The sequence below is a fragment of the Nomascus leucogenys genome, chromosome 20 (genome assembly GCF_006542625.1).
Source record: "Nomascus leucogenys isolate Asia chromosome 20, Asia_NLE_v1, whole genome shotgun sequence".
Classification (NCBI taxonomy): Eukaryota; Metazoa; Chordata; class Mammalia; order Primates; family Hylobatidae; genus Nomascus; species Nomascus leucogenys.
In genome coordinates, this window is record NC_044400.1 from 80,418,976 (window position 1) to 80,444,932 (window position 25,957).

At 48.4% G+C, this 25,957-nt stretch overlaps 1 protein-coding gene across 2 annotated transcripts in view; it reads right to left on the reverse strand.

Moving 5' to 3' along the window:
- The window catches only part of RGS12 (regulator of G protein signaling 12), a 147,303-nt gene that overhangs the window by 98,183 nt on the left and 23,163 nt on the right, over nt 1-25,957 (reverse strand). For both annotated transcript variants that reach the window (XM_030801065.1, XM_030801066.1), the window contains exon 2: nt 23,968-25,949. In XM_030801065.1, coding sequence (XP_030656925.1) covers nt 23,968-25,848 — 1,881 coding nt within the window. In that variant the 5' untranslated portion in view covers nt 25,849-25,949. The remainder of the gene's footprint in view (nt 1-23,967; nt 25,950-25,957) is intronic.

Here is a 25,957-nt window from a genome sequence, read left to right on the forward strand (position 1 = left end):
CCCCATCTCTCCATCCTCCCTCCCCATGCACCCCCATCTCTCCACCCTTGTCCCCTCCCCACACCCTCATCTCTCCACCCTCCCCTCCAGCCACACCGCCATCTCTCCACCCTCCCTCCTCCCACACCATCTCTCCACCCTCCCCTCCACCCACACCCCCATCTCTCCACCCTCCCCTACACCCACACACCCATCTCTCCACCCTCCCTCCCCCCGCACCCCCATCTCTCTACCCTTGTCCCCTCCCCCCATACCCCATCTCTCCACCCTTGTCCCCTCCCCACCACACATACCCCCATCTCTCCACCCTCGTCCCTGCCCACACCCTCATCTCTCCACCCTCCCCTCTGCCCACACCCCCTAAAGACGGGCAGAGGGGCGGCACTATCCTCTTGGCAGGTGAGAGGTCCAGGACCCAGGGGCTGTGGCTGCCGGGAACACGCGAGGATGCTCGGGTAGGGACGCCACCACTGGGCCCCCGCGAGGCCGAGAGAAGGCTCTGAGGCTGTCATCCTGAAAGTGGCGATGCCCAGCAGAGGGCAGCCGGCAGGCAGAGGCCTAGAAGCACAGTGGCCAGGTGCCAGATGGACCGGCCAGCACAGGTGTCAAGCACACACCAAGCTGAGGCACCACAGTTGCCAGCTCACTCCAAGGCACTAATGGCACAACTGCTTGTTTTCAAACCGAGGAGCAGGCCCCCGTGCACACCGCACCTCCGAGGCTGGAGAACGCACTGCACTGGCCAGCACCTGCCTGCTGCTCCCATGGGGCTCAGCTCAGGCTCCCGCCGGCTCCTGACTTTTGTAAATCAGCCTGTAATACACTCCTTGGAGGGAACCTGTGGTCCCATTCAGACACAGATGTGGCTTTCTGGTGTCTCTGCTCCCAATGGCAGGCACCTTGAGCATCCTGTCAGTGCGCTCTTCTGTGGTGACTGATAAATTGCCACCCCCACTCCCTCCTGCTTAGGCCAGCATCCGTGTCCACGCTCTGGGTCCACACCCTCCTCTCACCCCTCCGGCTCGCATTCTCTCTGAAGCATGCACTTGTTTGGTCACCTTTTGAGTGCCTTGCTAGCAAGTTAATGAATCTGGCAGATTCTTGAGAAAAACTTAGCTAAGAAATTTTTTTCAAAAAATGTGCCCACAGCTGACCCGAGCTGTAACATGTACCTGGAACACAGCAATCCCCTTGCAGACCCATGACCTGCACATCTGGCCTCCCCACTGGTAGTCCTGTTTCCATGCCCGCCCCGTGCTAGCCAGGCTTGGTGCCCTCAGAGGCTCCCACGTGATGCTCTGTGCTGCTGGCGGGGGCTCCCCTGGGCGCCCGCCTCATGGCCTTTGTGCATGTTCTTCCCTCCCCTGACCCCTCAACCCAAACAACCCCTCTTTTAAGAGACCTTTAAGCCCCTGTCTAAGTTAGACTCCCCAGCGTCCTCTCTCCCAGTCTTTGGGTCTTTTCCTTCCCATCAGTGACACTGCTGTCAGCCATGAGGAATCTCCCCCAGGGGACTGCTATGGGACGACAGCAGCAGAGCCCTTCGCTTCGTCTGATGCTGTCTGAAAACTTACTGCCCAGCACAACGCCCGGCTCCTGGCAGGTGTGCGGCCCCGGCAGAGGGGAGGCCCGAGAAGGTGCTCGGCAGTGCTCGGGAGACACACGACACGGAGGCCACAACACGGGGGACTGACTGCCCAACAATGGGGAGCACAGGGCGCCTGTACGGCATGCAGACGTGTGTTACGGCAGCAGCAATAACAGGGGAAATGTTCAGTCCACTGCTAAAGCAGTGAGTGACTTTGTTCTCATTATAGATTTGCTATTCTGTATTTTCTGCTCTTGGGAAGGGTGGGGAATGAACCCATGGCTTTGTGAGATTAAGGCTGTCAGAATCAAAATGAGTCACTTGTGTTAAAAACCCTAACAAACAGAGCTGGGGAGGGCCATGAAGGGAGGGCTCGCACATTAGTATGCCTGGGAATAACAAATCCATCACAAAGGCTGCGCAAACCACAGCCGTGCACACAGGCCATCACGGCCTCACGCAAAACACGCTGTGAGGACATCTGCCCAGCGACCGCCCGCCCACTTCCAGCCTGGTATCATCCTTGGTGCTGATCCTCGTCGCAAGGATAATTATCTCAAAACAATCCTGGGATGCTCATTTTTCCTTTAAAAGCCTTTGTCTTCTTTGGCCTCCCCAGCGATGCACTGTGGACCATGGCGAGTGCTGCCCACTGCAACGCCCTGCTCCCAGATAAACATCGTTTCTTTCAGAGACCCTCTCTCTGTTATTTAGGTGGACAGAGATAAGACAGTTTAATTTTTTTTTTGAGACTGGATCTCTTTTTAATCTCTTTTGAGACTGGATCTCACTCTGTGGCCCAGGCTGCAGGGAGAGCTATAATCATGGCTCACAGCAGCCACGACCTCCCAGGCTCAAGCGATCCTCCCACCTCAGCCTTCTGAGTAGCTGGGAGCACAGGCATGTGCCACCAGGCCCAGCTAATGTTTGTATTTTTTGTAGAGACTGGGTCTTACTATGTTGCCCAGGCTGATCTGAAACTCCTGGGCTCAAGCAATCGCTCACCTCAGCATCCCAAAGTGCTGAGATGACAGGTGTGAACCACCACACCTGGCAGCCCTGACCACACCCCGGGTGAGCGGCCCTTCCACAGTCAGCCTTGAAACTTGCTCCCAGCACAGGCAAAAGAAAGGATGTCTGACGCCTGGCCACACGTGGATGTGCTGTGCGCTTTGGAGATGTAAAGGAGAAAGGAAAAGTGTAACAAGCAGACAGAAAACAATTCTTGCAAAGAACTAAATCAACTCATGGAATGGGGCCAGTAACAGATGTGACACTTCCACAGCAGGGAGAGACCAGCGTTTATTCGTGTTTCTCAAATTGACAAAGTTCTGTAAATTAATAAATTCAGATAATCACCGCCGATTTAACACCCCCTGCTGGTGTGACATAATCTTGACTCTTCCCCAAAGAGTACTAAACAGGGAAGACAACAATAAAAATGGCCTAAAAGGCCACTTGTTTCAAACTCCAGCTTTTAAGTTGAGAAGACTCCTCACAACTGTCTGAGAAGACAGGTGGCCCCCAGGGCACCATCTCCACCACCCAGCCTTCGGCCACCACACCCAGCACTCAAGGGCACTGAGTGGAGCAGACACCGCCCGCCACCCACAGAGCCCGGTCAGCCTGGCTCCCAGGCATCCAGGATGCAGTGGGCCAGCATGAGCCAGCCGGCTTCAGGGAGAATCAAGGGCCTCAGGCCAATCAACCTGCCTGGCTACAGGGTCCCAAGGGACAGCCGGTCAGCTGGCATTACTATCACAGACAGGCCCAGAAAAGCATCGGGTTCCCTCGAAAGTAAAACCACTAGAAATGAGGGGAGGGGGAGGGTAGAACCTCACCCACTGCTCAGGTACCAAATTTCTCGGTCACTCTCGGTGCCAACAATGAATTGCTGGGCACAGTGGCTCACGCCTGTAATCCCAACTCTTTGGGAAGCCAAGGTGGGTGGACCACCTGAGGTCGGGAGTTCGAGATCAGCCTGACCAACATGGAGAAACCCTGTCTCTACTAAAAATACAAAATTAGCCAGGCGTGGTGGCGTGTGCCTGTAATCCCAGCTACTCAGAAGGCTGAGGCAGGAGAATCACTTGAACCCGGGAGGCAGAAGTTGCAGTGAGCTGAGATCACGCCACTGCACTCCAGCCTGAGCAACAAGAGCAAAACTCCGTCTCAAAAACAAAACAATGAATCATTCCATGCAACCATCAGTTCGGAGCGAAGAATCATTTTGGCACAAGAACCGTTCCAACGCCTCAACCCATAGATGAGAACCGGGAAGTCGGGGAAGCAAGTCCGCGCAAGGTCACACAGCTTGTGGCTGACCTGGGACATTACCCAGCTCCTGCTGTACTACTGCACTGCCGCTTTTTATTAAACTTTCAAAATACTTATTCAATCTGACTTTAAAATCCAGATAACATAAATTTACCATGTTAGCTGGCTCAGTAGCATTAGGTGTGCTCGTACTGTTACGCAAGCATCATCACCATCCTCCAGACCTTCTCATCTTCCCAGAACAATGCTCTGCCCCCATGTAACACGCACTCTCCGTTCCCCTCCCCCAGGCCCCGTCTCCCACTTTCTGTCTTTATAAATCTGACTGCTCTAGGAATCCCATGTAAGTGGAACTGGATAGTGTTTGTCCTTCTGTGACTGGCTGATTTCGCTGAGCATGGTGTCCTCAAGGGTCATCCATGGTGTAGCCTTGTCAGAATGTCCTTCCTCTTCAAGGCTGAATAATATTCCACGGTATGGATGGACCACACTGTGTTTATCCATCACCTGATGATGGACATCTGGGTGGCTTCTGCCTTTCAGCTATTGCAAATAATGCTGCTATGAACATGTGTAGAAAGAGCATCTCCTCAAGACCTTGATTTCAATTCTCTGGGTATATACGCAGAAGTAGGATTGTGGGCCATGCGGTCATTGTACTGTTCGTTTTTTGAGGAGCCACCACACTGTTTCCCACGGTGGCTGCAGCACTTGGCATTCCCAGTAGCGTGCCAGGGTTGCAACTCCTCCGCATCCTGCCCAACACGGGTCACTTTTCTCTCTTGTGGTGGTGGTGGCAGTTGTTTTACAGTAGCCATCCCAAGGGGTGTGAGGTGCTGCCTCACTGTGTGTTTAGTTGGCACTGGCCTAATAATTGATGATGGTGGGCATCTTTTCATTGCTCATTGACTACTTGTGTATCTTCTTTGGAGAAACGTCTATTCAAGTCCTTTGCTCATTTTTTAATTTTTCTTTTTCTTCATGTTTTCTTCTACTTCACAGTTTCACACTGGATCTTTGCCCATTTTTTTTTTTAATTTTAATTTCTCTTTATTTTCTTTTCTACTTCACAGAATTCACACTGGCCTTTTGCCCATTTTTTAACTGGGTTGTTTGTTCTTGTTGCTGAGTTATAGGAGTTCTCTATAGACTCTGCATATTAACTCCATATCAGATACATGGCTTGCAAATGTTTTCTCCCATTCTGTGGGTTGCCTTCATTCTGTGGGTTGCGTTTTTTAATGCATAGAGTTTTCACATTTGATGTAATGCAATTTATGTATTTTTTTCTTTCGTTACCCCATATCAAGTACTCAATGAATACTTACTGAACAAATAGACTGTACGCAAGAGAGTACATAGCTTAAAAGAGAGACCAGATCATCTGAGGTATTTCCAAAAAGAGGCAATATAAAGACTTACAAGGAGTCAGATTTCTAGCTCACATCTTTGCATCTCCTGCTATATTCTTCAGGGTTCACTCAGGAGACAGAAACCACCCGTAGTTCTAACAGAGTTCTGTGTAGAGAAGGGGTAGCTTGGTATTGAGGGACGGAAAGGCAGAGGGACTCTGAGATGCCATGGAGTAGCAACCTCGGGAAGCCACTGCCACCCCAGGGCTGGGAAAATGCAGGGAAGCAGAGGGGATTACTCTAACTTGGCAGCCCAGAAGAAAACAGCTGGTGGAGCTGGGGACCAGACCACCGAGGGACATGACATGGGGCTCCAGCCCTCGGGTTTTGTTTGTTCATTTGTTTGCTTGTTTGTTGAGACAGAGTTTCACTCTGTCACCCAGGCTGGAGTCCAGTGGTGGGATCTGGGCTCACTGCAACCTCCACCTCCCAGATTCAAGCAATTCTCCTGCCTCACTCTCCCAAGTAGCTGGGACTACAGGCACGTACCACCATGCCCGAATAATTTTTTTGTATTTTTAGTAGAGATGGGGTTTCACTATGTTGGCCAGGCTGGTCTCGAACTCCTGACCTCAAATGATCCGCCCACCTTGGCCTCCCAAAGTGTTGGGATTACAGGCATGAGCCACCGTGCCCGGCCCAGTTTTTTGGGATTTTTAGAGTTGGGGGTCTCACTCTATCTCCCAGGCCAGAGCGCAGGGGTATGATCATAGTTCACTGTAACCTCCAATTCCTGGCCTCCCAAAGTGCTCGGATTACAGGTGTGAGCCATGGCGCCCAGCCCATCCATTGTTTCTGAGGGGCCAGGAGGTTGGCACAGTGAGCTGGGCAAACTGCAAACTGAGAGGGGAAGGAACTGCCCCTGTGAGGGTGAAACGTTGCTATGGTGACACTCCTGCCTTGCCAGCTCCGGGGAGCGCCCCTGGGGACAGAGCCTGACAGGGATGCAGCTGTGAGCAGGAAGGTGGTGTGGAGACCCCATCGGTGTCATAGAGGGTGGGCTTAGGGCTGAGGGTGGTAAGCTGAGCAACCGGCACACCTGGTTAAATCTGTTACAACAAAACTCTGTGCAGCAGGAAGAATTTCAAGCCCAAAAGCAAAACTATTTTAGAATCAACAAAATTCCATTTCAAACATAAAACTAGACAAACTTACAGCAATGGTTACGGAGTAACGTGTAAGGAACCAAAGAAAGGTTTCTGGGTCATAGCAAAGCACCTTCTGTGAAAGGAAGGAGAAAAATGTGCACAAAGACTGGGTGTCCTATTCAAGAAAGAAAAAGATGAATATTATACATGAAAAGACATTTAAGTAGAGATATTAATTCAAATTATTCCAAAATATCTTAGGGCCTATGATGTCCCAAGCAATTGACTAGGACTAGAACCTTTAACGACAGAAACAAAGCACATAATTTCTTCACCAGTAAAGGAGGTGGGTGGAGACTAAGGAAATAAACCAAACAGGTTTGAAATCAAAACAAAACAAAACATAAGGCAAGAAAGCAGGGAGGGAGAACCTAGAAAAAGTGGATTCACAGGAAGAATGCAGTAATATCCCAGAGCCAAGACTCAATGTGCCAGTCACCCAACACATCAGTGACCTGCATCTGCCAATTCAGCCTGATCTTCTTGAGCTGTCAGAAGAATCTGCCACTTACAGTAACAATTTGAAAACAGAAATGGAAAAGCTTAAATAAAAAGACGAAGTGCTGACTCAGAAAAAGCTGCTTTCACTAGATTAATAATAGACAAAACAGGCTTTATCCCTAATTTTAAAATTTTTAAATAAAAAATTATTGAAATCCTCTGGAGGGAGGATAAAAATAAAATGTAAGATTCAATATACGAGGAAAAGGAGAAGAAAGGGAGGGATAAGAGAAGGAAGAGGAATAGAAAAGTTCTACCATTAATTTTTTATGTTTTGTGAGACTACAGTAATCTTGATACCAAAACTCGACAAAGATAATGAGAAGGGAAAGTACGAGATAGTCTCACTCAAACACAGACTTTAAAATTACACAAAAATAGTAGCAAACCAAATACATCAGTGTATAAAAAGATGGTCATAAGTTAGGTTGATCTCAGGAATGCAAGTATGGTCTATCATTTGAAAATCGATCATTGTAATTTGCCATGTTAGCATCAAAAGGCAGAAACATGATCTCAATGAATGCAAAATAACAAAGAAAACAGCTAAAATTTAACACCCATTCATGAAAACAAATATTAACAAGTAGTAATGAAGGGAACTTTCTTAACCTTAACAGGGTAGCTAGATATAAAAAGCAACTAGTCAATTATACTTCCATATATCATAAGAGCTAGCATGTATAATTCTATTTTAATTCCTTTTTCAATCAGCTTCCTCAGGTTGAAGCATTTATAATTTTTAAAAGGTACCATTTATAATGGCAAATAAAATTATAAGGTACCGAGAAATAAATCTAGCTAGAGAATAAATTGAATTAAAGATGTTTATGAAGGAAATTACAAAGTTTTACTGAAATAAGCCAAAATGAGAGAGAAGAGAGATACTATTTTCATGGATAGGAAGGCTTGATATCCTAAAGATATCAATTCCCTCAAACTGAGCTACAGATTAAAACACAAAATGTCAATAGCATTTTGGGGAATTTGTAAACTGGTTGTAGAATCTACATAAAACAGCAAGGCCCAAGCACAGACAAGAAAACCTGCCCTAGAAGACATAAAGACTTATTATAAAGCTATAGTAATTTTTAAAAATATAGTTGGAGATACTGACTAGGAAGGAACAGAGAACCGAGAAACAGACCCACACATACATGAACACATGATCCATGACAGAAGGAGCACTGCTGATCCACGTGGAAGGACGAGATTAGTGCTAGAACCACCAGTTACCCACAGAGAAAAAAATTAACTTTTGTCTCACCTCATTCTTTTCATAAACTCCAAGAAATTTTGGGGGGAAAAGGGAGAAAATCTTTTTTGACCTCGGTAGTAATAAATGTATTAAATAAGACACAGACTGGGTGCAGTGGCTCATGCCTGTAATCCTAGCACTTTGGGAGACCAAGGCGGGAGGATCACTTGAGGTCAGGAGTTTGAGACCAGCCTGGCCAACATGGTGAAACCCGTTCTCTACTAAAAACATAAAAATTAACCAGGTGTGGTGGTGGGTGCCTGTAATCCCAGCTACTCGGGAGGCTGAGGCAGGAGAATCACTTGAACCCGGGGAGACGGAGGTTGCCGTGAGCCGAGACTGCACCACTGCACTCCAGCCTGGGCGACAAAGTGAGACTCCATCTCAAAAAAATATATATATATAAAAGACACAAAGGGTAAACCATAGGAGAAAAGATTACACATCTGGCTAGAAGAGTGAAAACAGGAGTCATGCCCAGGGCAGGGACACGTGCGATGTGCACACTAAGCCAGGGACTAGCAGCCAGCATCTATCATTCCCGCAGTCCATGAGGAAAAGACAGCCCAAGAGGAAACAGGGACCAAAAGGTGTGAGTAGGCGCCTCAACAGAGAGGAAATGCAGAGCCTTATAAGCAAGGGAATGCAAATCAAAGCCACGTGAGATACCACTTTACAGATCCCAGATTGGCTAAAAATTTAAAAGTCTGGCAAGCCTACCTGGAGACAGGTACAAGAATTCACTAGCGCGTTATTAGTAATTTTTTAGTGGCTCTGTGTATGTAGCAGTAGATTCACGCAATGGATTATAGTGTTAAAATGAACAGACTGTGACTACCGATAACATCATGGATAAACCACTGAAATAACATGAAGTGATTAAAAACAAGATGCAGACAACTGTGTTATTAAGCCATTTCTATAAAACTGAAGCAGAAGCAAAACTAATCAATACACCGCCACTGATTCCAACTCTTCAGACACTTCTGGTTCTGCAGGGACGTGGCGGCCACCTTGCTCTGAACAGTCTCACTTTCCTGGAAACCCCAAAGAATACGAGCCAACAGTGAGGGGGCCACACTGGTCTCTGCCCCTTTGCTCAGGGATCCCCTACCTCCACGGCCCCCGAGCCATCTGTCCTAGTGATCCCAGCTTCTCAGGGAGCCCCTGCCCTATTCCAGGATGGTGGGGGCTTCTGTCCACTGCTTCCCAGCCCCTCCACAGGCCTGAAGCTGTTCTCACTGCGATACCATTCCCCAGAGAGCGCACTCGGTGGCCCTGGTCAGGATGAACCCCATGGGCAAAGGCTGCAGGGACTAGGAAAGGTCACCTGGTGCGGGCGCCACAAAGCCCCAGGCCCCCAGCTCTGCCGCAGGCCCGTGAGGCTCCTCTCCCTGGAGGCGCCGTTCCTTCCCAGGACCGGGTGGACTCGGAGTGCCGCTGCCCAGTGTCTGCCTCCCTTCCTTCCGCTGGGGACGGAGAGCAGTGCCATGCTGGCCCCAGGGATCCCTGTTTACACAGGGTGATGGCCAATGCCACCCTCCCCAGAGAGACTTACATCATGGGGCCTTAGCTGTGACCCTTTTAGAATTATCCAGACTTTTTTTTTTTTACAATCTATTTTGAAACTTCCTCTCATTGTACTGGAAAAACAGCATAAAATCTATGTGCTGAACCTGAAACTCTCTTGGCCTGCAATCCATGGAGCCTGTCACTGGCTACGCCATGTAAGTACAGTTTGTTTCCAAGGCCATCTCTCACTGACTTTGTTCTAATTAAAATCATTTTTTTTAGTAATTTTTACTTTTCCTTCAAAGGAAGTTTTTTGTTTTTTTTTTTTAGTAAATATGTTCATATTCCCATCATAAGAAGTTGAAACAACACAAGATAAAAATTCCCTGGATTCTTCCCAGTTTTCATTTACTACCTCTGAGATAACTACTATTACCCATTTGGGGTGTTTCATTTGTATTTTTTCCATATATTTACATATAAACACATGTGCACTTTAAAATGTATAGGTTTCTTTGAGGGGTGTTGGAAATTTTTACACAAAAACAGGATATTAAATATATGTGTTTTTGTGACTTGCTTTTTCCACTCAATATGCCCTCAGGAGCCTTCCCTATCAGTAATGTATTGATCCGCTTTGCGTGACAGAGGCTGCTCGCCATTCCTGCAATAACCAGTCTCCCCTTCTTCCACAGGAATAGAAATCTTAGCTAGACACATGGCTGTCCAGCTAAGGACTACATTTCCCAGCCTCCTTTGCACTAGGCAAAGCTATATGACTAAGTCTGTCCAATGAGATGCGTGCAACTTCCAGACTGTGCCTCCACCTCCCTCTTCCTGCTGATGGAAATGGGGAAATAAAGCTAAAGGAGCTATCTCAAAGTTCAGGGCAAAAGCCACATGTGGAGAGCAGCAACGACACAACAGAAGGCACCCTGGGTTCCTGATGAGGGTGGAGCCTCCACACCAGCTCTGGAGGGTTTACTCAAACTATACTTCTTATATCTAAACCCCTATTATTTTAATTTGTGCTGTGACAGCATAGAAACTCGTATTACTTTAAAATGAGTGTATGGATCCCATAGTATGGAAATACTACATTTTCTTTACTCCATTGTCAACAATTTCATTCAATCAAAAAAGTATTAAGTGCCTTCTAACTGCCAGGCACTGTTCTAGGTGCTATTGTTGCAAACACGCTGCCAATAAAGATCCTGGATCACAATTCTTCACGCCTTTCTAGTACAGGTATCTTCTCTCCCTGAGTGAAGGAAGAAGGCAAGGAGGAGGAGCCTGTAGTCCATTCTCTCACTTTAACTGGGGTTACCCCAGAAAAGAAAGGTGATCTAATCAAATTTCCTTGTAAACTTGCTAATGAAAGACCTCCTGGCAAACCCAACGATATTTGCTAGCAGGAGAATCCTTATCTGTGGAATGTTTTCAGCGGGATGTACTTGGTGTGTCTAGGATTGCTCACAGTAAATAAACTTGGAATCCTAGGAGTTATGGAGTACAGATCCCTGAAAAATGCCATATAAACTATGCAGCTCTCAGAGTACAAAATGGAGATACTTCATGGTCAACAGCTTCCTCCGTGTAACTGATGTAAGCAGGTGCATTTGCTTAGAGACCTCCCATGTGAAATCTGGGCCAGAGCACATCCTCACAGAGCAAGAAAGAACCAGGCGGTGTAATTGGCAGACAACTTCTCTCTGCTTCTATAAAGCCTCACAATTACATGTGTCCTAGAAATTATTAGGAAGCTTGATATACAATAAGATCAGTGACTCCCAAAAGTTTAATCTAATAGTTTTATCACTGTGTTCTCTTAAAGGGAAAATTTGTTTTAAAAAGGCAAAGGAATTCCTTCTCTTACTCCTTCCTCAACTAAACGTAAGAGACTGAAATTTTGCATTCATGGACTCAGGTTTGTAAGACATTTAACTTTAAAATGTACTTTTATTTTATATAACCCAATCTGATTTTCTAACTCTAAGCCAAAATTACACCTGCTGCAGATTTAATTCAGTCATTTCTAAGTAAACAGTCAAATTAACTTTTCCATCAATTCTGCTCTTTAGTGCTTCAGTCGCATCACATTCAAGCCCCCTTGGGTGCGCCGCACTGTTCCCCTCCCTGCAGTTTCAGTGGATGAGGGAACATTTGTGTAACTGTTGCTTCAACATCACAGGGTGAGGCCACCAGCTTCTCAGGTGTCACTTGGTTTGGTCCTGCGCTCATCTCATTCTCCCACTGCCTGGCCTGGGTGTAGGCCCATAACCACATTCACAGCCGTGTGCAACACACTCTCTCAAGCTCTGTGACCCCCTGGGAGCCCAGAGGAACTTCTTATGCCACTCAGAGTCATCTCTTGCCCTGACCCCGCTCCCACCTTCTATGAGGCAGTCCCCCTCCAAGTTCTAAACACACCAAAGAAAACAGATCTTTTGCACTCCCGAGTCCCAAACATGAGGGCAGCTTCCATCGGGGCCATCATGGAACTCAAAGTGGATGTGAAGGCTCCTCCCACCCACCTGACCCCCTGGGGCTCTCCAGTTCTCCTCTTCTCACCCCACAGCTCAGGCGTTTCTCACAGGGAGGGTGGGGAAGGAAGTACCGATGCTCACAGTGTGCAGCTCAGTCTTTGTGCCTTTCATCGGAACCCTCGGCTCTTCAACCCGGAATCCAACAGCTGAGCCTCTTGGCCTGACAACTTCCCCTTGGGGTTAAAGGTGATCCTGTGACCTCCCATCCAGACTGGACATGGTTAGTAGACAAGGGGGAGGAAAATTCACGCCAGGTAACAGATCCCAGAGGGCCACTCTGCTCACAGAGCTGCCCACACACCCCATGACCTTGCCTCCTTTAGGACACAGTCGCATGTAGTTTGAAGAACCAGGGCAGCCAGGTCAAAAGTTTTCTAAGTTTACAGGAGAAAATTATAAACCAACACTCCCAACACAGCTCCTGCTGACTTTAGGTCCCTAGAGTAAGAGAAATCTCACCACCATCTGCATTATTACTTAACTGCAAAACTACTACATCTATACCTGTATCTCTCTTTCCCTACTGTGTGTATATATATACAGTCATAGTCCATTTTCTGTTGCTGTAACTGAATACCTGAGACTAGGTCATTTATTTTTTTAAAAAAGAAATGTATTCATTACCATCCTGGAGGTCAAGGGACTGCATCTGGTGAGGGCCTACTTGCTGGTGGGGACTCTACAGAGGGCATCATATGTTGAAGGAGCTAAACTGGCTCTTAACAGACCCACTCTCTATTTTTCTTAGATATGATTAAAATGTATTTGTTTAAATGTATGGAGTACAAGTACAATTTTGTTATTATACATGCATAGACTGCACAGTGCTGAAGTCTGGGCTTTGAGGGTATCCATCACCCAAATAACATACGTTGCACCCATTCAGAAATGTCTCATCACTCACCCCTCCTCCCACCCCCTCACCTTTCCAAGTCTCCATTCTCTACCATTCCACTCTACATCCATGTGTACACATCATTTAGCTCCCACTTATAAATGTGAACATGTGGGACTTGTCTTTCTGTATCTGACTTGTTTCACTTAGGACAGTAGCCTCCAATTCCATCCATGTGGCTGTGAAAGACAAGATTTCATTCTTTTGATGGCTGAATGGTATTCCATTGGGTATAGATGCCACGTTTCCTTTATCCATTCATCCAGCAATGGACACTTAGGTTGATTCCATACCTTTGCTACTGTGGATAGTGCTGCAATAAGCAGAAGAGTGCAGGTATCTTTTTGATATAATGATTTCTTTTCCTATGGGTAGATAGACACCCAGTAGTAGGATTGCTGGCTCGAATGGTAGCTCTATTTTGAGGACTTTGAAAAATCTACATACTGTTTTCCATGGAGGCTGTACTAACTTACCTTCCCACCAACAGTGTATAAGAGTTCCCTCGACAACATCTGTTATTGTTTGAGTGAGGTAAGATGATATCTGACTGTGGTTTTAATTTGCACTTCTCTCATGATTAGTGATATTGGGCATTTTCTCATATGCCTGTTGAACATTTGTAAATCTTCTTTTGAAAAATGTCTATTCGTATCCTTTGCCCACTTTTTAATGGCGTTATTTTGTTGCTGTGAGTTGTCTGAGTGCTCATATATTCTGGATATTAGATCCTTGTCAGGTGCATATTTTGGAAGTATTTTCTTCCATCTTGCCGGCTATGTGTTCACTCTGTTGATTATTTCTTTTGCTGTGCAGAAGTTCTTTAAGTCCCACTTGTCCAGTTTTGTTTTTGTTGCCTGTACTTCTGAGAATTCAACAATAAATTATTTGCCTAGACCAATATCCAAAAAAGTTTCCCTAGGTTTTCTTCTAGTATTTTTATAGTTTCAGGTTTAAGTCTTTAATCCAGCTTGAGTTGATTTTGTATATGGTGAGAGATAGGAGTCCAGTTTCATTCTTCTACACAGGGCAATCCAATTTTCCCAGTACCATTTATTGAAAAGGATGTCTTTTCCCCATTGTATGCTCTCGTTAACTTTGTCAAAGATCACTTGGCTGTAAATATGTGGCTTTATTTCTGGGTTCTCTATTTTGTTGTCTAGTTTTATACCAGTAACATGCTGTTTTGGTTACTACAGCCTTGTATAATTTGAAGTCAGGTAATGTAATATCTCCAGCTTTGTTTTTGCTTAGAATTGCTTTGGCTATTCAGGCTCTTTTTTGGTTCCATATAAATTTTAGGATTGTGTTTTCTACTTCTGTGAAAAATTACGTAGGTATTTTGGTAGGGATTACATTGAATATGTAGATTGCTTTAGACAGTATGGTCACTTTAATGATATTAATTATTCCAACCCATGAACATGGATGTTTTTCCATTGGTTTGTGTCATCTACAATTTCTCTCATCAGTATTTTGTAGTTTTCCTTGTGGAAATCTTTCACTTCCTTGGTTCAATTGATACCTAGATATTTTATTTTTGTAGTTATTGTAAATGGGATTGCTTCCTTGATTTCTTTCTCAGCTAGATTATTGGTGTAAAGAAACACTACTGATTTTTGTATATTGATTTTGTATCCTGCAACTTTGCTGAATTTGTTTATCCAATCTAAGAGTTTTTCAGTGAAGTCTTTAGGTTTTTCTAGATATAAGATCACATCTAGCCAGGGGCGGTGGCTCACACCTCCCAGCACTTTGGATAGCCGAGGCAGGCAGACTGCTTGAGCCAGAAGTTTGAGACCAGCCTGGCCTACACTGTGAGACTCCATCTCTACAAAAAAATTTAAAAATTAGCCAGGCATGGTAGTATGCACCTGTAGTTCTAGCTACTTGGGAGGCAGAGGCAGGAGGATCTTTTGAGTCCAGGTGTTTGAGGTTACAGTGACCTAGGATAGCAGCACTGCACTCCAGCCTGGGTGACAGAGCGAGACTTTGTCTCAAAAAAAAAAAAAAAAGATTATGTCATCAGCAAACCAGGATAATTTGACTTCCTCTTCTCTAATTGGTATGCCTTTTATTTATTCCTCTTGCCTGACTGCTCTGGCTAGGACTTCCAGTGCTATGTTGAATAGGAGTGATGAGAGTGGGCATCCTTGTCTTGTTCCAGTTCTTAGAGGGAATGCTTTCAACTTTTCCCCTTTTGGTATGATGTTGGCTGTGGGTTTGTCACAGATGGCCCTTATTATTTTGAGCTATATTCCTTCTACACCTTGTTTGTTGAGGGTTTTTATCATGCTGAATTTTACCAACTGCTTTTTCTATGTCTATTGAGATGGTCATATGGTTTTGTTCCTAATTCTATTTATGGGATATATCATATTTATTGATTTGCGTATGTTGAACCATGCATCCCTGGCACATAACACATCATAGCGTATTATCTTTTTGATGTGCTGCTTGAGTCAGTTTGCTAGTATTTTGTTGAGGATTTGTAATCTATGTTCAATAGAGATATTGGTCTGTATTTTTGGTGTTGTGTCCTTGTCTGGTTTGGGTACTGGGGTGATACCAGCCTCATAGAATGAGTCAGGAAGAACTCCCTCACCCTCCATTTTCTGGAACCGCTTCAGGAGGGTTGGTACTAGTTCTTCGTAGGTTTGGTGGAATTTGGCTGTGAATCTACCTGGCCCTGGGCTTTTCTTTGTTAGGAGATGTTTTTGTTACTGATTCAATCTCACTGCTCGTTATTCAGACCCACTCTTTTGATAACTAATCCACTCCTGTGACAACCTAGCAAGGATGAATGGATTATGGATTCTGCCATTCATGAGGGCTAAGTCCTCACGACCCAATCACCTCTTAAAGGCCTCACCTCTTAATACTGTCACATTGGGGATTACGTTTCAACATGAGTTTCAAAGTGGACAAACAATCAAACCATAGCGTATCCCTAATATGTAGCTTTTAACCTATATAATAAATTATAAAAGTAACCAAATTTACTAATTGATTTTATGCCAAGGTTCATATCAAATAAATCAAAATAAAACTTAAGCTGCATTTCTGAACCAAGGAATCCTATCCTTTACCCTCCAAGCATGCATAAATCACCTTTCAGAAAACTCCTCCCAAGAAAATTCCCACTCTCTATTTGAACTCCAGCTACCAAAAATTCATTTATTTTCAATTTTTCCCCTTTGGCAGATTTTTTTATAACTAGTTTAAAATATTTTGACCAAAGCACTAATTTCTTTTATATACAAAGAGCTCTTACTAATCAATAAGAAAAAGGCCTACAATCAGGTAGAAAAATGGCCAAGGTACATGAATCAGAAGTAGACAATAAAAGAAATATTTATGGTCAATTAAGATACAAAATTGCTCAATTTAAGAAATTAAATAACACCATTTCTTTCCTCTCATATTGGCAAATAAATAAAAGACTGATAAAACTCTAGAGCTACACGGGTAGGAAGAAAAGGGCCTCTTCTCCAGCTACCTAAGATGCTGAAAGGGAAGAAGGCCAAAGGGAAGGAGGTGGCCCTGGCCCCTGCCACCATGCGGCAGCAGATGGCCAAGAAGATGGACGTCTGAGGAAAGGCCTAAGATTTTCTGCACTGGACAGGACATCCAGCCATTACAGGGACCTCACCCACTTTGTCAAGGGCCCTGCTGTATCAGGCTGCAGCGGCAAAGGGCCATCCTCCATGAGTGGCTGAAAGTACCTCCTGTGATTGACTGGTTCACCCAGGCCTCAGGCCACAGGCAGCTACCCAATGGCGTACGCTGGCCCACGGTACCAACCAGAGACAAGCAAGAGAAGAAGCAGAGACTGTTGGCCTGGGCTGAAAGACAGCACTGGCACAGGGGACATCCCCACTAAGGGATGGACCACGTGTCCTTCCAGCAGGGGTTGACGCTGTCACAACCTTGGTGGAGAACGAGAAGGCTCAGCTGGTGGTGATCGCACATGACGTGGCTCCCACTGAGCTGATTGTCTTCCTGCCTGCCTGTGTCCTAAGATGGGGGTTCCCTACCCCACTGCCAAGGGAAGGCCTGACGAGGGCGTCAAGCCCGCAGGACCAACGAGTCTGCTCCACTGTCACCTTCACACAGGTTAACTTGGAAGACAAGGGAGCTCTAAGCTGGTGGAAGCTATCAAGACCCACGACAACAGATATGACAAGATCTGCCATTGCTGGGAAGGCTAGCTCTGGGACCAAAATCTGTGGCTCACGTTGCCAAGCTGGAAAAGGCAAAGGCCACAGAACCTGCCAATAAACTGAGTGAAATGAACACTGTTGAGTTTTCTGTATATCAAAATAACACAAATTCTCCTTCAATAAAAAGGGGGCATTCTCTCTCTGTCTCACACACACACACTACTGACAAAAATATAAACTGGAAAACCTCTTTGGTGGGCAATTTGGCAAACTTTAAAATGCACATACACTTTTAAAAACAGCAATTCCGCATCTAGGAACCTACCCAAAAGAAAACTCACATATATACAAAGATAGAACCCTAAGAATTTTTACTGCAATCCAGTTTATAATGAAATATAGAAACAGTCTAAGGTCGCCATCAGCTGGAGACTGATTCAATAAAAAATGGCGCAGGCATATGATGTAACACCACGTGGCCACGACAATGAAGAAGAGTTTTTAAAATTGATATACAACTACGTACATGGGAAATTTGTGTTAGAAAAAAGTAACTCACAGCAGTATGTCGCATGTATTTTCAATAAAGGGAAGGAAAAGGAAGAGAATATCCAACAGGCTGTGCAAACAGAGTAACTCCACGAGAGGAAGCAGACTCTGAACCGCAGCTCCCCGCGTGGAGCGGGGCAGAGGCAGCGGCAGCATCTAAGGCTCTGACCCTTACAGGGCTGTTCGCATTGTGTCTGTGATTGTACCTTTGGGTTTGCTATTACGAATAAACGGCGGAGAATGAGATGATGAGCACCCACCAACACACCGCACCGCAAGAAATAAAACTGTACCAACACGAGCGAGGCGCCGCGGCACCCCTCCCGGGAGAGGCCCTCCTGGCCTGGCGCTTGCTCGCCCTCCCGCTCGCCCCTGGCTTGTCCTCCTACCTAGGGACACGCACCGCCCTGGACAGCAGACTGCGCTGCTCACGGCCTTGAGGCTTCTGTACTTTGCCTTTTTTATGAGCGCGGTTTTCAGATGTACTTCAGGTGGTGCAGGTACCACTATCTCACTCAGATGTAGCTCTTGGGTATTCCAGTGCACCCATAAGGTATTTCTCCATTCTCCTGTTAATGGTCTTATCTCAGTAAGAAACAGTTGAGAAGGAACTCACTCCCGCAAATCCACCCTTCTGCGGGCAGCAGTCCTCGAGTGCTGTGGTCTCAGGACTCCCGGGAGTACCTACAAACAACTGAGCACCTCAGCCAGCCTTTATCTTTGTAGGTTTCAGCTACTGATGTTTCTCATACCAGAAATTAAACTGAGGAATTTAAAAATATTTATTCATTCATTTCAAAATTACACCAATCAATCCTTTACATATCACAAATAACATATTTTCATTTTTAAAATTTCCAAAATCCATTGTATGGAAATTTTAAGAATTTGGGTGCTGCTACTTAACCAGGTATTTTAATTAATATAATTAATTTAATTGATTAATATAACTTTGAGTCAGTTTGCAGAGACACAGAATTAAACACGCTTGCCTTAAATGAACACAAGGCAATCATTTTTGATGACAGAAGCATTTCGAGATCCTGGGTTCTCTTTCACATCAACCCCTTTTGTTAGTCGCAGGCCTGAATGCTTATCTCCATGAGAACCAGCTTGTGCTGGCTACAGACATTAGGCAGAGACAAAGAACAAACTACACAAAAGGGAAAGCAGTCCACTTCCAAACATCATCTCACCCACTTCAAGAATTTCAGACCCTCGGCGAGTCTACGAGTAACTCAGCTCCCATTCCTTGCTCCTCCCCAGAGGAGGGAGAAGCTGACAAGGATGAGCTGGCACAAGGTCATCACCTGGGACGGTGTGCAGGGGGTTAAAGCTTTCCATCTCACCAAGGAGAGGTGGAAATGCTGAGCAACAAGGGGTCTGGCTCGCTGGTCTCCAGGCTTCCACAGGAGCACGTGGCCACTGAGGGTGGAAACCTGGGCTGAGCCTGCGGACAGCGGGATGGAGGCGGCAGTAACAAAAGTGATGGGAAAGGACAGCAATGGAGAATCTAGTGGCAGTTAGGACACAGAACTGTTGGCCTTAGAGACCAACTTGTGACTAGATGCAGTATTATACTTCTTCTAATCGTCAGCTTTTTTTGCATACAGGTTAAGAAAGGCTGGTGCCAGTAATTTAAAAGGGAACATTTAACATTCATGGAACCAGTAATAACTATGTAGAGGGAATGCTGAAGATTCTTCTAGGGCTAAGAGCGAGTGCCTAAGCCAAGGACACCGTCGGCAGGGGCCCCTCCCCAGGCCTGGGCCACAGAGAGTGCTAGAAACCACGCGCCTGCAGCCCACTGGGGAGAGGAGCTGACGGGGCTGTCCAGGCCAGAGCTGCTCCACAGCCACAGAAAACCCCGCCCTGGGGTGCAGGCAAGCCAAGGCGGGCTCAAAAGGAGAAGCTGGGGGTGAGATGCCCTTGGGGGGTGTTGAAGAAGGGTGCATACAGATGCTGGGTAGCCTAACGGGGCACTATGCCAGGCACCAAGGCATTTCTTCTCAGCGCCAAACCCACCCTGCCGTGCCCAGCTTCTGATCCTGGCACTGGGCCTTGAAGACCACGTGGCTCCTGCCCAGGGGCTCAATATTCAGCACTGGGCACGGGCACTGCCTCCCAGGTGGTGTGGGGTGGACTGGCGCGTGACGGTCCCACAACGTTTTTCCTGGGGACTGGGGACAGCCACCAATCCTCACCCGGAGCTGCTTCACTCTCTCACAGCTGCGATGGACTCACGGTCCTGTCAGATAAGGCCCCTACTCTGGGTATCTAAGCCTCCCACGCCCACTTTTCTAGACTCAGCCCCTTTCCACACTGAAGACCTTAGCCTTTCTTTTCTGTCTTTCAGCAGCTAACCTTCTTTTCCTTTGTTAACAATTCTGTATACTGAATTTTTCCTGTTCAAATTACTGCTGCGTTTCCTGTCTCCTGGCTGGATGCTGACTGATTCCACCTGAGTTTGCGCAAAGTAAAGCCCTGAAGTCCCCGTCACTAAGAATCCGGAGTCACGTGAAGCTTGCCGCCTGACACCGCAGCACCCTCCAGGGGCCTCCTCTGCTCTCTCCCTCCCTGTGCCCACTCTGCTGCTTCTTCTAACTTCCAGGCACTTCCTGCATCCCTGCCGGCCCCTTCTCTCAGCACAGGCCAGCGTCCAGGTGGGACCCTGATCGCTGCGGACGGTCACGGCCACCTTCAAAGCTCTGCAGACCTGCCCACAGCGACGTCCAGACCCATCTTGTGGCCACCTCATGACCCCTGGAAGCTTCTGCTGCTCTAACGGGGGAGGCTATGGGATCAGATTCACCTAACTACGCAGGGAGGCCCACGTGGCAAAGTAGACAGCAACAGCTAAACCTCAAGAGATTATAGCAGGAACCCATAAAACACAACACGTTCCTACCTGTTTATTTTTAGATAGTGTGTCACGCCACATTATGAAGGCCACTCCAAATCCCACATAGGAGTGTCTCTGTGGGAAGCAACACGGAGCGCCAGGGCTGTCTTGGTCCCAGCACTCACATGCCCTGTGACTGAGCAAGTCACCTGACAGTCAAACCTCAATCGCCTGGCCTGATGGCCTCGGGATTCCTATCAAGGTAAGGATGCACTCTGCAAAGCAGTGACCGCCGCACCGTTATTTCCAACCCTGAGGACATGCTGGCTCCCCTTCTGCTGTGCTCCAGTGTGGGTGGGAACAGCCAGGACCCTCATCTTCATTGCAAAGAAGCCCAAGGCTGGCATCACAACCCCGCCTATTCCCCCATGTCACCCGCCCCAAGGAGGAGTCCATTCACTGGTGGGATGCGGATGACAGCGTTATCTGTCTCTCAGGTCCACTGAGGACCATAAGCACCACTGTCAATCATCTAAAATGGCATCATACTCCCCACTGTCCAGGTCATTTTGAATTTCAAGGAGAAGGCAGGTGAAGGTGCCCTGTAATCCACAAACAACCACATAAACACCAGTGTCAACCTTCACTACACCACAGCAGTGGAGAAAACACAGTTTTAAATATGTACTCAAAGAGATGAGGAATCTCCTGATTCCAAAGAACATTCTCACCACTTTCCAGGGCCCTTCACCTCCCCATCCCTGCACAATACAGGCAGCCCACACTGAGGCCAGCTCCCTGGCAGTGGCCCTGCCCCACCACCTACAGGCTCCATGGAGAAGTGAGGTGAGCTCAGCCCAGGGCGGGCAGGAGGGCCCCTCCCTGAGAATCCAGCCCAGGGCTCAGATCAAGAGACACGGAAAGGCCCGGCGCGGTGGCTCACGCTTGTAATCCCAGCACTTTGGGAGGCCGAGGCGGGCGGATCACGGGGTCAGGAGATCGAGACCACGATGAAACCCCGTCTCTACTAAAAATACAAAAAATTAGCCGGGCGTGGTGGCAGGCGCCTGTAGTCCCAGCTACTCGGAGAGGCTGAGGCAGGAGAATTGCGTGAACCCGGGAGGCGGAGCTTGCAGTGAGCCGAGATTGCACCACTGCACTCCAGCCTGGGCAACAGAGCGAGACTCCGTCTCAAAAAAAAAAAAAGAGACAGGGAAAAACAGCAGCAGCCCACGCAGCTGCAGAACGACTCCTCTAAGGAGGCTGAGGCCAGGCGCATGTGGCTCATGCCTGTAATCCCAGCACTCTGGGAGGCTGAGGCAGGAGGAGGATCGCTTGAGCTCAGGAATTCAAGACCAGCCTGGGCAACATGGCAAAATTCCATCTTTACAAAACATATAAAAATTAGCCGGGCATGGTAGCAAGTGCCTGTAGTCCCAGCTACTCAGGAGGCTGAGGTGGGAGGATCACTTGAGCCCAGGAGCGGGGGCTGCAGTGAGCTATGATCGAGCCACTGCACTTGAGCCTGGACAACAGAGCCAGACCCTGTCCCCAAAAAGAAAGAGGAGGTTGAAAATCCGTAAGATTACAAGTGTTTTTAAAAAAACAAAATTCTATGCTTACATGCATCAAAATGTTATCAGTGATCATTTTGAGGAGATAAAACGAGAAGTCTGTTCTTCCTCCGTTTTTTAAATTTTATTTTATTTTAGAGTCAGAGTCTCGCTCTGTCACCCAGGCTGCAGTGCAGTGGCTGCAACATGGCTCACGGCAGTCTTGAACTCCTGGGCTCAAGCGAGCCTCCTGCCTCAGCCTCCAAAGCACCGAGTTACAGGCATGTGCCGTGGCACCCGGCTCCTTCCTCGCCTTTAAATGCTCTCTCAGGTGCCACATTTCATCATGGAAAACACTAGCCCTGGGAGGGGGAATCAAGTAGAAATATTCATCAAACACGGCCTTTCCTACTCCCCGGCCCTGCCTACCCAGCCAGCAGCCTTAGAGGGTCTTCTTAGGACAGTCTCAGGATGTGAAGAAACACTAAAAAGGTGTCTTTACATCGTAAACGGCCGGAGTAGTTTCTCTGAAACAAAGGGAGCTAAGTGCCCACCCCCATCACCTGTCACAACGGCCCTGGCTCCAAACACAGCACCCGACCGCACAGCCCCACACGGCAGCGCCGCCTCCTGCTGGAGGAAGTCCTTCCAGAGGGTTCCCTGCACCCAACCGCACAGGCACAGCCCCGCACACTCCCACATGGCAGCACTGCCTCCTGCTGGACAAAGTCCCTTCCAGAGGGTTCCCAGCTTTGCTCATTTACTCTCTTTCCTGCTCCAAACTTAGCTCCTAAAGGAGGGCAGGGCCCCCAAAAGGATGCTGATGGGTCCAGGTCTTCGAGGCAGCACTACACACCTTGAGGTACCCCTCAGTGAGCAGGCGGCGTGTGGCTCCCCAGGCCCACTGCGGAGTCCAGCTGGTGTTTTACACAGCAGGATATTCCCCATGGAGGAACCAGCACGAGGAACTGGCTTTCGGTGCTTCAAGAATATTCTCACCTCAAGAGGGGTGTGGGACACTGGGATGAAGATCCTGGGGTCAGACCTAAAATGGGCTTCAAGGGGCCACAGGGACAGAGCAAGGGAGGAGCAGGAAGGGGAGGAAGGGCCTTATCCTGAGCTCTAAGACGACAACTTCCCTTTCGCCACCACCTGTCCTACCCAGATGTCCTGCCCAGGACCAGCCATCAGAGCCAGAACCAGAACCAAGGACTCGAACAGGGCAGGGGGCAAGGGGTCCCAGCCAGACACAGTCCACAGCCCAGAGGCAACTCAGACACCCTGTGATGGCCACAGAGGCCACAGGGCCAGCAGGAGGAAGCCAAGACTGTGCAAGCTGGTGACTGGGAGTCGCCTCCCTGCGACTGCTAAGTGAGGAGGCCAGGCCTCCGTGCTGAGGCTGCTAAGTGAGGAGGCCAGGCCTCCGTGCTGAGGCTGCTAAGTGAGGAGGCCGGGCCTCCGTGCTGAGGCTGCTAAGTGAGGAGGCTGGGCCTCCATGCTGAGGCTAAGTGAGGAGGCCAGGCCTCCGTGCTGAGGCTGCTAAGTGAGGAGGCCGGGCCTCCATGCTGAGGCTAAGTGAGGAGGCCGGGACTCCGTGCCGAGGCTGCTAAGTGAGGAGGCCGGGCCTCCGTGCCGAGGCTGCTAAGTGAGGAGGCCGGGCCTCCGTGCTGAGGCTAAATGAGGAGGCCGGGCCTCCGTGCTGAGCGGCTCCTGGCAGGCTTACCTTTTTATCTTCCTTAGTCTTTCGAACATTTCGATGGGGACCAAAAATGCTTTGCATTCCAAAGGCCTTCCTGGACCACTCCCTCTTCGGGGCGCTCAGCGGGGGCTGCGCGAAGCTGCCCTCCACCCTGTAGCGGTCTGCGGGGATCTTGCTCATAGGAGGGGGCAGTGTGCCGCAGTTAACGCTGGACCAGCCGTCGGTGGAATCTGTGTAAGAGTCCTGGTCACTGGCGTGTCCGCACTGCCACTCCCGGAGCACGTGGACCGGGAGCCAGCGCTGGTTGAAACCACAGCCAGCGCCCACGGTGCCCCTCTTGGAAGGCGGGACTGAGCTCCTCAAGGAAGCTGGGGGCACCTCCACAGGAGAGGCCGGTCCTAGGTGCTTGTTTAGGTCCCGGAACCTGTCAGTCTGATGAGTGGCCTCAAATGGGGGGCTCCCTTCGGGGTCCGGACAGAAGGGCCCAGTCCAGGGAGCACCCCAGGGCTGGGCACCCCTCCCACCCACACCGTCCCACGTGCTGCCTCCAGGGCCGTGTCTGCTCGAGCTCCCACCCAGGTCCACCACAAGCACCCTGTTGCTCTTCTCCTCCTGGTGGAAGTTCCCGATGCCGCTGTCACTGTTGCTGCTGGTGCTGTTGTTCTGGTGGGCGTCAGCATCCCCGTCCAGAAAGGCGCGGGCCCGCATGCCTTCAATCAGCTCACCCATGTCTCGGTACAGGACGGAGATGAACTGCAGGACGGGCAGGGAGGACGCCGGGAATTCCAGACAGCCATTGGTGTCCGGGTCGGCCGTGCACTCAAACCCAAACCGCCGAGCAATGCCTTGGTGGATCTTGTGATTAAACAAGTCTGGGTCCACCATGAACACATGGCAGGAAGTCCGCAGGGCGCCCTCTTCCTCCTGGGCCAGGCTCCCGTCGTCATTCGTCTGCATGGTCACCAACCCGAAAAATCGCCGGTCGTCCGGGCACACGGCGCTGAAGGCCAGCTTCTCGGCCGGGTACTCAGCCACGACCCCAGCCTTGTCAGTGCTCAGCTGCACACAGTCGTGCATGATCTTCATGGTCACCAGCGAGTGGATTTTCTGCTCTGCCCGCAGGCGCCGCATGCAGCCGCGGATGGCTTGCAAGCTGTCAGACTCCAGGTTGGAGCTCGTGGAAGGAAGCTCAATGGAGCCTAAGTAGCCCACGATCATCGCCACGTTTAAAATACCTGCATCCAATGCAAAATCGTCCTGACTTTCTAGTCCAATGTTGAAAACCGAATCATCATGAATAACTTTTGATATTTCCTCCTTAGAAAGCATATTGGGATTTGGATTATTTAAACCTTCATGTCCAACATCAAATCGAGTTGCGGCCGACTCCGAAAGGGATCTTTGTTTCAATTTCAAGGGCTCTGAACTGCTCGCACAAAGGCTCGGGTTTTCAAAAATCATATTGAAAATTCCACCAGACTGCATTTCCTCCACGACTCGCTCTGCTCTGTTTATACCTACTGCTTTAGAATCCAGCTTGGGCTTCAGCCAGCCTTTTCCTTCATAGAGTCCCCCTTCTTCGTCACTGGAACAGGATTCCAAGCGGCTGGCGCCTTCAGCAATCACCATGTGCAGGACACCAGAGCACTTCCCAATTAATTTCACTACATCTTCATGAGACGCTTTTTTCACGTTGATTTCATTGACAGCAAGTATCTGGTCTCCAGCTCTGAGGCCCACAAAATCCGCAGGGCTCCCTCTCATGACGCAGCTGAGCACACAGGGCGCCTGTCCTGAAAGCGTGAATCCGTAGCCGGCCCTCCCCCGGGCAACCTCCACACTCCGCACCCTCGGGGGCGCCGGCCCAGGCAATGGGCGTTTGGACGCCTCCCCAGCTCTAAACATTCTGATGAGCTTCCAAGACCAAGAGCACGTCTCATTGTTCCCTTGGAGCCATATTTCAGGGAATGCTTGATGCTACCATGTTTGCTTCTTCAAACAGTGCCCTAAGAAA